Below are 12284 nucleotides of genomic sequence, written 5' to 3'. Positions count from 1 at the left end.
AGACATAAATTCCACATACTTAAAAATTAAAAAGAAAAAAAATGAGAAGATTAAAAAAAATGAATAGGAACCACAGATTAAAACATGAGATATGTATTAATATTATTTTCTTAGTCCCATTTTAGCAGCATGATTCAAAGATGGAATCACAAAAGAGATCTCTACTTGAGTTAAATGATCATTAAATTCACTCAGTAAATGCTGCCAGAATATAACAGAAAAAAAAAAATAAATAAAGAGTAGGATTTACATAACTCTGTGATAACAAAATAGGCCTTAATCTTTATAGGTCTTTCTTGCCTAATCCTTCACCTAGGTCAATCTATCAATAACATTCACACCTGGTTTATATTCCATTGTCTGGAGAAAAGGCTCTGTGTTAACTCAGATGGGAAGAGTCAGACTCCTCACAGCTTTTCCAGCACAGCCTTTGCTGATGCTCTTGTGAACATATGCCAACCCTAAACCAGGCTTTTTGGCTTAGCTGGCATCAGATGAGGAAATGGTGCAAATACCAAGGCAGAACGATTTCAAAAGCTGCTAAAATGCAAGGAACTTGCCAGTACTGCCATGCCAGCTGAGACTGTAGCACAGAATAAAGCCAGAGTAGAGCAAATACCTGAGTTTAAATAGATTAAAAGAAGGTGGGACACAGTAACCACCTGAATTGCTGCAGTTTGTGACAGGGGAATCCAACCAACCACGGGGAACTGCTGACACCTTCCAAATGTTCCCTTTGCATGATAACAGATTGTGTTAACATCCAGCTCATCCTAACTTCTATCCCAGAGAAATGAAAATGTCTAAAACTGCTTGAACTTAAAAAGCAGCAGTTGTGTGACACGAACCAGTGCCTGACCCCAGACCTGCAGGAGATTCTGCCCCATCCACGAACACTCCACCCCTGTGGCACTTCTGGGACAGAATTCCTTCCATGTCCATATCCCAACTGCCACAGACCAAAATTAAAATATTCCACAGACCATTTTGCTCTCTATGTCCCAGGCTATTATCCTCCCACACATCCATTTCTAACAGTTTCTTCCCAGGCTTTGTTTCCTGAGACACACAGAATATGTGAGTGGGGAGTTGAATGCAACACGGGAAACAAAAACAACACATCATTACTGTTCTTCAGGGTTCATTTGCTGGTTCATATGGTAAATTTACTTTAATATTTTCTTAAAATAAAATGCAATATATTTTAATTCACTAGTCTTCACTGGTATTAACTGCTAGTGTTCATTTAAAAAATGAATCAACAATAGTTAGTCTATTTTTTCTTCAGACAAAACCTCTTCTGTTATCAACAGATGTGTCTTCTCTATGACAATTCTGGCTTTGCTTATCAAACCAGTAAGGAAAATGCAAGCCAAGCAGTTAATTAAAAATAAACCCTGGCACATGACTTTGTAACAATCAATCACAGAACTTTAATATTTTGATTTGTCACGTAATTAACTTTGTTCTTCTGATGTAAGTTAATGTAAGATTTATTAATGCCATGTAAATTAATCATGTTTGTTCAATAAATCCACTGATAGCATTCTAGAATTAAAAAAAAAAAAAATCATTTATAAAATAGTCCAAAGGATTCCCAAAGAGTCTTTTCAAACAAGTGAAAACAGCTCAAGCCATCTATGTTGATTAAGGATCTTAAATTTAATCTAAATTCTACAAGTTTCTTCTTGCTGCTGTTTCTCACCTAGAAACATTCTAGAGCCCATTTACTCTTCTTCAAAAAAAGAGATTTTAAAGTCAAAACGGATTTCTTTTCCTTTTCCTACAACACTTCAGATGTTTGTTCCTTTAGGCCCCTTCTCAGACAAAAAGAAGATAAATCCTTTTGAGGACAACTGACTTCACTGTTTTTCCTTAATCAACATCAGCTATCTTGTCTCCAGCTGACAATAAAGACACAGAAAATTAACTTCTGGCAATCCCCATATTCTAACATCAGATGCTCGAGTTAATAGTCATGTAACACAGGAGTCAGCTTAAAGTGACTTGGGCTTAAAGGCTTAGAACACCAGATGAAAAGGCTGAAGCTACTCTTTGGAGTATACAGCAGAAGCAACATTTAATCCCCTCTAAACAGTTCTGACAACAAACCTCTTGTCCTAACACTGTATTTGAAAGATCTTGACAACTTTCTCAATTTTTTCTTTTTTTTTCTGTATTCTTTGGAAAGCTACGAGGAGACTTTACCTTAACATAACTCGGCATACACTGTCTATATGTAAGCTAAAAGCCAGTTCTGGAATAGAAGAGCACAAACATATTTACGGTAATTTTTAAAATTTGTTTCCTGACCTGAAATTTTAAAACTGTCTCATACCAAATTACTACCTTCTCCTCTCACATTCACATGGTTATTTTTAGAAATCCATGGCTGTTTTCCCTCTCATTCGACTGACAATTTTAGTACTTCAGATGCAAAAAACCTTTTATTTGCAGTAGTTATATTAAAAGAACACAAGTTAGGCTTTTGTTTGTTTTAGTTTTGTTGGGTTTTTTTTGTTTGTTTTGCTTTGTTTTTTGTTTTTTATTTTGCTTTTAACTTCCTCCCAAGCTCATACATAGAGGAGTATAAGCTTGAGCCTCATTTTCAAACATGTTGGTTGAATTCTTGAATCCTGATCACGCTAAACACCTATCATCAGACAGTTTTCTGAGCATTTGAGCACTGGATTTTAAAAAGCATTTTAGGGATTCAGGTTTGAAAACTGAACTCATTTGTCAAGATTTTTGCTAATCATTGACAAAAATTTATCTACATGCACACTTAACTGCAGTATAGAAAAATCAAGTATTAACAGAACTGAAGGATTTAAGTAAAACAGCTCCTGGATCATAAAATCGAAAGTTATTTCAGTAGATTGCTGAAGTAAAGTACATTAAATAACTTCAAATAATGAAGTAATGTAATTTTTGAGATAGTGCGTGTTGAAATTAACACCTGAATAACATGAACATCTGTCTGAACTCACAACTGAACTAGAGATATCAAACATCCATGCTCATGTGACTTAGGAGACACTAACTGAGCTGAAGTAATCAGCATAAAACTGCACCTGACAGATCATCGTGTCAGTTCTCAGGTTCAAACAGAACTTTAAGTGAAGAAACATTTACATAACAGCAGGACTTACAAAAACACTAGATGAGACATAGTATACGTAGAAAAGTTAGTAATTATAAAATAGTATATACTTAATAATGTATATAAGCTCAGAAAAATATAGTGTGATACTATAAAATCACATATGCAAAAATCAATACTGAATCTATGCAATGTACAGTATTGTTGTGGTATAGAACTATTTGTACAGGAACACGTCAGAAGTCCTACATATGTCCTTGTAATAAAAAAACCTTCACTTTTTCTTGCATATAAACAATACACCATCTAAATATGATATTCCTAATAGATTTATATCTGATCAATCAAATATGTTGCATACTGAAAACATATTCTACTTTTTGAACTATGAACAAATATTCACAGATCTTGAATCTTCAAGCTTAATCTTAGTATGAAGAGCTTAATGAATAAACTCCTTGGTATTTGATCATCTTTTGTGACCTACAGTGAGGAATCCAGAAATAAAACTCTTCAGATGAAGAGTTTTTGAAATAAGAAATGCCTAGAATAAAGTCCTTTAAGGAGGCTCTAAACTAGGATGGCCTAATGTGATACAGAATAAATGTGTCACAGTCGACATCAAAGAGAGTTGAAAATGCTTCAGATGGTACAGCTGAATTTCATAACCTCACACTCCTTCCATTCTTTACCTGTTTTACAGCAATCAAAAGCAAAGCATCACACAGGAGAACACTGGTGCAGAACAGAAATCTGAAAATATATCTTAATCATTTACAGTTCTGGGAGAAAAATTCTCGAGGCTTCAGGTGGGAGTAGAGGGAAGATATATAAAAAAGGTTCACACTGTTCATGCTTAATTCTTCTCATGAACTTCTGCTTAAAAAAAGGAACAGAATTTAAAGTGATTGTGAAAAGAAAATCTGAGAGTATTGGTATAAATGTAAGTTTTATATACAGAATTCTAAATTAGATCAGAATTCCCTATCTAACTACTTCTTTCAAATACCAGTAAGACATCTGCAGAACTTTATTATATTTCTCCTGTTATGTATATGACATAATGACTCCAGATTTGGTAGATACAGTAACATGCACTGCCACACACTCTGCTGGCATCTTTCCCTATCTGCTTCCTTGGACTCATGTTTAGCATAGCCCAAATACCCAGAAATTATGGTACTTTTTGCATACTGATATCATAATGTGAGATATGACCCAGAGTGTATTAAATATGATAGTCTTTATTTTCTCTGACAGGTAGCAAACTATGAAGGAGAAACACATATAACATTATCACAAGGCTGTAGTTCAACAGGAGGAGATATATATCCTTTATCACTCTGTGCCCTTCTTCTCACTGAAAAAAAGACAGGCTTGATTTGCACTAGGGCAGCACTTGGCAGGGAACTTTATTTTTCTTGGATGAAAAATGCATAATATGGAAACTAAAAGACTTTTCCAATTATTCCTTTCATATAATTAATGATTCAAATTTCACATGATCAGAGTTGACTATAAACTCAGTATAATGAACATCTGACACATGGAACTGCATAGAATAGATGTTCAAAGTCTCACAAAAATTCATTGTGTTGTGCTACAACACTTTCCAGTAACAGTCAGTTCTGGTTATCTGTTCCACTCACCCATTTTGTCAGAGGAGGTAGATGTGTTTGCAGCCTACAACAGAGCTCTGCTCTGCAGTCACTGTGATGATTCACTATTTATCAGTGACTGTATTTTGTAGACTAAAGAAAGGTTACAAAAGATCAAAAGATTCTACCTAGAAAAGCATTTTCATCTGGGTAATTTTACTGTCTGCAGCAGAATGCTGGGAGTCTTTGTATACCTGGCTCTATTATTCACACAGTGTTTGATATCATAATTCAAGTTACTTAAACTATTCATGCTTTGGCTTTATAATTTTAGAAGCTAAAGTATAAAAATTTACACCTATTGCACAGGAAAAGGCATTAGGAGGTGGGAAGAAATGGGATGTTGAAGTGAGATCACTTGCATTACACTTCCTACCAACTGAGCTGTATTGCTCAGCCACACTAGGTCACACCACGGACCACCTAGTCCTTGTCCCCAGGAGTGACCAGCCACATAAACGTGGAGAAAAATGGAAATTAGGATGAGCCACAGAACATGATGATGCCCCAGACACCTGGAGACTGATCACTACTGAAATCCTGGATCCCTCTCCTTCTCCTTCTCCCTCCTTCTCCCTCTCCTTCTCCCTCCTTCTTCCTCTCCTCTCCTCTCCTCTCCTCTCCTCTCCTCTCCTCTCCTCTCCTCTCCTCTCCTCTCCTCTCCTCTCCTCTCCTCTCCTCTCCTCTCCTCTCCTCTCCTCTCCTCTCCTCTCCTCTCCTCTCCTCTCCTCTCCTCTCCTCTCCTCTCCTCTCCTCTCCTCTCCTCTCCTCTCCTCTCCTCTCCTCTCCTCTCCTCTCCTCTCCGACATTCATCAGGTTGAGTATGAAAACTGACACTTAAAACCAAAGGGAAGAACTACACACGCAATACTAATGTGTTTAAATACCAGGCTTCCAGGATTTCCATTCAAACCAAAGTATATGGTCATTAGTGTCAAAAAACACTTTGTAAATTAATTGCTATTAGATAGATTTACATTAATTACTCAAGAGTTTAATTGAAAAAGGATAATTTTTACATTACTGCAATCTCCAAAGGAGTGGGAAACTTAACAACAACAAAGGCAGCTCACTGTACACAGCAGGACTTTCTTAATTTATGTTTATAAGAGTGCTTTAGTTTTACAACAACCTTCACAATGTTCTAGCAAATATCCTAGAAAGATTTTTTTTTTTAAAAAGAGTAAGCTTCAAAAGTTTACAGTTTCTCTACAGAAGTTCAGTCTGAAATTTCTTCTAATTGCCTATCTTTGGGAGCACAGAATTTCAGATTAATGAGGATTAACAATAATGTACCACAGCAAACAAAAAGCAAATCTAATTACTGACTTCATCTAACACAAAAATAACAGCTGACTTCAGTTCCCACTATTTGCTTTGTAGGTCCTGAGCACTCGATCTATGTGGGATGTTTGCCTCCATCCTCCCACTCCCTCTGTCACATTTTGTCTCTTGAAAACTGCAAGGCTAAGGGAAAAAAAGCAGCAATGTGAGAAAACTATATATAAATGTTTAATCATTACTGATGAATCTGCTGTTCAGCTTTTTGAAACATAATGATGAGAGAATGATGATCATTTTATCCTAACAAACCAATCATCTGAATTGCTCATTCACCTCTTTTGACAGATGAGTGATGAGTCCTACGTCAGAAGTGAAATCTCCCTCTTAAGCTTCTTCAAATCAACAGGAAAACTGCAAATTCAACCTTTGTTCTCAAATGCATTGCTGTTCTCAGCATTATCTCTTTAGCTATTACTAGTATTAAATAGTTGTCTTATCATAACACCAGTCTTCTATTTCTTCCATTAAGGCTGCTACTGAACAACAGCACACTCTGTGCTCCAGAATGTCAACAGCTTCACCATGACTTCAAGGAAAGATGTATCATAATACATTAAAAAAACATACAATACAAATAAAGACTTTTTAAAAAAAATCCCCCATAGATTACTGTGGTTCAGAAGCTTTACATGAAATCACACTCAAGCTGTTGTGTTCACCCAGAGTAATCCAGACATGGACTGGCTCTCAAAAGACTGCTGGCTTGAAATATTCTTTCTTCACAGAAACCCTCCTCTCACAGAATTCCTGTCTTCTCAGGGAAATAAAACAGACATGCTTCCCCTGTCACAGAAAAAGTGGAATAAGCTGCCCTTTAGGGTGATTCTGTCCTGCAGCCTCCAGACAAAGCTTTTTGAGAAACAGACATTGTGCAGCCTTTTATCTTTCTTAAACGAGTGTCATCTTCCAGCCCAAATTCAGGCTCTGCTCCAGGCACTTCAGCTGTTGAAAATTCCTTAAGTACTAACAAGCTTCATGCATCCTACCTGGAATGGTTAAGTGCTTGTTCCTTCCAAAATGGCCTTTTCCCCTTTTCTACTGGTTGTGGGGACAATAATTTTTAAAATTAAAAGATCATTTTTAAAATATCCAGTCAGCCATGCATGTAGCAAAATTGTCCTGCCTAACCACAACAGCTTAAGCCATGAAGCATGAGGTCTTCTGCCTTCCTTTTTAGTATGGATAACTACAAATGCTAACACAAGTCATAAAATTAATCAACCTTTTTTTATGACTTGTTGTATTGTACTCCTATTCCACAATAACTTTCCAAAAGCAATAAACAAGGGATACAGCACGATAGTACATTGGTTGCCCTTAAAATTAGTTTTTACTGTTACCATCACTGTGTGTAGCACAGGATACAGTGACTGAATTAATTTGTCTCCTCCTTTCCAAGACCACAGTTTCAAATCAATTCATTTAAACAGGCTTTATAATGGAAACCACTATTTTTTTCCTGGTGAAAGATAGACAGGTACAAAAAAATCCCTGAAGACTGTTTACTGAAGAATTAATGTTTAAACATGCACCTCATCTAGAATGTTCTCTGAAAGATGTTCCTTCAGTGAAACACTGTAGGCTTACGTTTTTTCCCTTCCTATGTCAGCAATAAGTTTTTTCAAGTAATAATTTGGGTGACTTTGCTAATAGCATTATTTCTAGGGAGGAACTACGAAGGCATTCATCTGGCTCTACCCAAGGTATTCTTAGCATGATGCCTGCTTGCCTGGTGAAACTTGGAGAAAAAGCTGCCTGAAGGTTCAGGTAAAAATACACTGTTTATTCTATAGAATATACAAATTAAGGAGCACAGAGACACGTTTACAATTTAAGCGTTATTATTCGAGAAACAGAAAAAAACCCACAGAATAATATAGTTACTGATACCTTAATGTTAAAATCATATTATTAGGAGTGCAACAAGGCCTAACAAACCACACTGCAGCACTAACAAACCCTCCCTGCTGCTGGCATCTGCACAGAGGAAGTGCTAAGTCAATATTAAGAATCAGTGCTCAATGCCTTCTACTATTTTTTTTTTTAAACCACAACTTCTATCTATTAGATTTTAGGAGCATAATTTTTAGACTGTCCATAGCCTATTGTAAAAAGCATTTAAGCAAAACATATCCATAGCCACCTAAACCTCTTAAACCCTCTGCATTTGTAGAAAGTGGATTTGGAGTCTGTGAGGAACATCCCATAGGTGAAGTGAATTTGGAAAGCATTACCTGCAGCTGGCACTTGGAGGGGTGTACACTTGTCTTTTTGGGCAGTGTCCTCAGGCAGGGAAACAAGTTTTCTGGCAAGCACTGCAGAAATTGGTTGTACCAACAGTCTTGTGAGGTTCAGTCGATTTTGCCTGTAGCTTCCATCTTAAATAACAGAAAGGGAAGAGAAATTTAGTAAATGACAATTAGATTTCTCTCCTTCATAAACAGAACACAAAAATGCAAATCTCTACCACACAGCTTAAAATAACTGATTTAGATAAGCAGCTTTTGTTTTGTGCTTATAATACTGGGGGAAAAAAAAAAAAAAAAAGCTTCTTCAAGAACATGTACTACAAAATTACATGTACATGCACATATTATGGTATCTGGGCAATAGCTCCAGAAGAAGGAATCTGTTAAAAGAGTCCAAGCAGATATTAGACTGTGAATTAAACACAACAAATTAAATTGGTGTGTAGTTAAAGGAATCATTTAAAAATAGAAGTAGTGATCAGCAATAACATTCAAATTCAAGTAGAAACTAAACAGCTGAAGGGAGGTCAGGAATAAGGTCTTAAACAGAAACATTGAGTGGAGAAAGGTATGGATCAGAAAGCATCAGAATACTTCATTTACAGATGAAACATCTTAAGCAGACATAGTGCAAACCTCTCAATATCAGCAGCTTCATGCAAATATTAAAATTTCCCCTTAACTGAAAAAAGTTTCCATACACATGCCTGTCTAACATTTGATCATGGAAAGGTTTCTGGTGAGACAATGAGATATTTTGAGAGAACAACTGACAGAACAGGGGGGGGAAGCCTAACTTTACAGAACACTATGAAACACTTTTCTCAGCTATTTCAGCTGGCCAAATATGGGGATCATCTCTTCCCATGGAAAGCAGGAAGACTTCTGGCAGATGAAAAGCTCACCACGGAAAAGGAGGGGAGGGTGGTAGCCTGGGGCAGGACACAGCTCTAACACAACCTGCACAGCCCTCAAAGCATCACAGTGCACCTGCCCCTGCTGAATCCTGTCCAAACCTCCAACCACAGATTCGGAATACACGGCCTGATCCCAAGACCTCGGTGAAACAAACTCTCAATTTCCTGTCAGCAGCGAGTTCTTCACTACCCAAAAGCATCCTTTAAATTCCACGTGGCTGCAGGCACGAAGGGAGGGAGCTATCAGCAATCAGCAGCAAGTTTCAGATATTTCTATATAACTACTCCCAGGACTGTTGTTACTGAACCACAGTATAAAGAAAAAAATCTAGACACATCCTCAATCGTTCTTTTTCTAGAAACTCCTGAAACTTTTTATAGTATACCTTTAATCCTAATGCAAAAATTGACCAAAGCTGTATAATTTCATTATGGAAAAACACAAGGTGTTGTTCACCTTTAATACCCAGTGGCAAGGTGATCAGTGCTTAGTTTGAAAGAATCAGACAAATTTCTAGTTGGAAAGGTAAAGCTGCTTCAAAACATAATTAAAAAAAAAACAAACAAACAAAACTTTGTCTCATCAAAGTTGGTCTGGGTCCAAAATCTTTTAAAGTTGTAACTTGAGTAAACTGACAGCAAAATCAGTTTGGTCAAGCTTTGAGAGTCTGTTTCTGCAATCAAAAAGAATCCTAAAAAGTGCATCAGAGATGTGCAATTGAGACATTATTTTCTGTCCAGTGTTTGTCAATCTGCAGACTGTATTACAGGGGCAATGAAGCTCAAAACGTTTCAGATGAGAAAAATCTCTCCTCTCTCCACTCACTCACAACTTGAGCTTCATACTGGAATAACCTGTGAAAGGTTACACTTTCAAGAACAACTTACAGAAGAAACCCCTCCATGTTAAAAAAAAAAAAATCATTTCACAAGACAAGGAGGAGTTTGAAGTATGGGAGAAAAAGGAAAAAAAAAAAAACCTATAGAAAGGCAAATTTAAGTTATCTTGGCAGATTTATCTGGAAGAAAAATTTCCTAATAGGAGGAATTCATAAAGATTTGCCTAGGCAGGTGATAAAATCTCTTAAACAGAAATATTTTTAGAGGAAAGTGTAAGCAATCATCTTTCAGATAGCAGATATGGATGATGCCCTCCCTGAAGGAAGGTGCTACAATAGGTGACCTCTTGACATCTTTTCCAGACCTAATTTCTATAAAATTCTCTAGTAACTAAACTTGACAAACTATGAACAGAGGGGGGAAAAAAACAAAACAAAAAAACAAATAAAACAAACAAAACCAAACCAAAACAAAGTAACAAAAATCACCACTACTGGAGTAATTATTAAAAATGCATTTAAAAAAAACTAAAAAAAATAAAAAACAGTTGGAGTTCTTTCCCTCTGCCAGGCATTTATTACTTGCCACTTGTTAGGGAGGCTGAGGAAAGCAATGTGCATCATGACCAGATTTCAAAAATGAACCATTCAAGAACAATCTCTCCAGTGCACATTTAAAAACCTGGAGATTTCCAGGGCTGCTAGTTAAAGCCTAATAAATCAGGTTTTAAATACTCATGGGCCTGGTGCTGTAGTGACAGTGAAACAGTGCAGTGCAACTTCATAAAAAAACCAACATGTTGAAAGAATTTGGGGATTCTTGCTGACACTTTCTCTGCTGGATTCCAAACCCTTCGGAGCTCAGGCACTCTCAGGATCTGTGGGAACAAATGCTTCAAGGATAATTTCTATTTGACATGTTGCTGGTAATGAAATTTAGTTTTATTGCATGAAACTCTCCCAAGAAGCAGAACTTCTCCTCTGCAAGTCTAACAATGTAGTCAAGCCAGGCCTAGAGCCACTCGTAACTTCAGAAAGTCCCTAGAGAACTTAACTGTAAACTGAGGAGGAAAATACAGTAATCAATTAATAAGTTAATTTTAGGAGCACAAAAAGAGGCAATCTTTAGAAAGTTTCTGCACAGAAAGCACGGTCTGGATGCCTACATCTGCAGTGACTGTGTTTTATGTTTCCTTTTTCAATGCAAGCATAAACCTTGAGCACCACTTTCCACACTGCTCAGACTGGGACACACTCCTGCAGCCCAGCGTTTCGTAGTGCTCCATCACTTAATTTACTGGTACTGACAACATGCTCTGAGACTCCTGAATTTAACAGTAAAACTTGTGCACCGTACCCACTCAGTTCTGAGTAAAAGTACAATTTTATCATCATTTCAGTGACTTATTTGAAGACTGAAAAATCAGAGTTAATCACGTCATACTTCTCTAGCCCAAAAATATTGCTTCAACCACAGCTTCCTCAGCATTATGCAGATAGTCTTTTATTTGCATTTCTCTAAGAAGTTTTGTGTTATATGAGTCAACTTTCTGCTAATTTTTGTTTAAATTCCAGATTCAAAGGAAGATTGTACAGAACACTGTATTTCATCATTATGTGTTTATTGAAGGCACCTTCTGCCAGGATCAGATAAAACAAAAAGCTGAAAACTAAAACTGTCTAAAAAGCTTACTGACAGAATTCATCAAAATAATTCTTTCTATGACCTAAAACACTGTTTTAATGATGTTCCCCCAAAAGTACAGTCAAAAAAAAAAGAGTCTGACTGAACACCGAGCCGTAATATTGCGTACCCACGTCTTTGACTTTCTGCTGCATTAATAATACAGCACTATTAGTTTTGAAATATCTGAAGTGAATGGCTCATTAATTTTTCACCTTAAGCTTAATAGAAATTTGACAAACAGTTTTATGCTGAAAATAGACACTCCAAGCAGGACTTCACAGCACGTGATGGGAATAAATGAGAGCATAAAAGACAGACTAGCGTGTGTTTGGTCAAATAAGATGGTTCTGTCACTCAGCTGCCTGAAGTGAACAGTTAGTGGAATGCATTCCTCTGAAAGAGGCATTCTTACATTTATCCATTCCCAGTGCATATTCTGCACTGTCCTTTTGTCAGCACTTGATCTTGTATTAAACATGACAAACCT

At 36.7% G+C, this 12284-nt stretch overlaps 1 protein-coding gene across 1 annotated transcript in view; it reads right to left on the bottom strand.

The window, feature by feature from the left end:
• NAALADL2 (N-acetylated alpha-linked acidic dipeptidase like 2) overlaps positions 1-12284 on the bottom strand; it is a 222386-nt gene that overhangs the window by 93666 nt on the left and 116436 nt on the right. Inside the window, exon 5 of the mRNA XM_062499175.1 lies at positions 8340-8483. Coding sequence (XP_062355159.1) covers positions 8340-8483 — 144 coding nt within the window. The remainder of the gene's footprint in view (positions 1-8339; positions 8484-12284) is intronic.

This window comes from Cinclus cinclus, chromosome 10, assembly GCF_963662255.1.
Source record: "Cinclus cinclus chromosome 10, bCinCin1.1, whole genome shotgun sequence".
NCBI classification, from domain to species: domain Eukaryota; kingdom Metazoa; phylum Chordata; class Aves; order Passeriformes; family Cinclidae; genus Cinclus; species Cinclus cinclus.
Note: the sequence above shows the minus strand (reverse complement) of the source record. Positions and strands in the feature narration are given on the sequence as shown.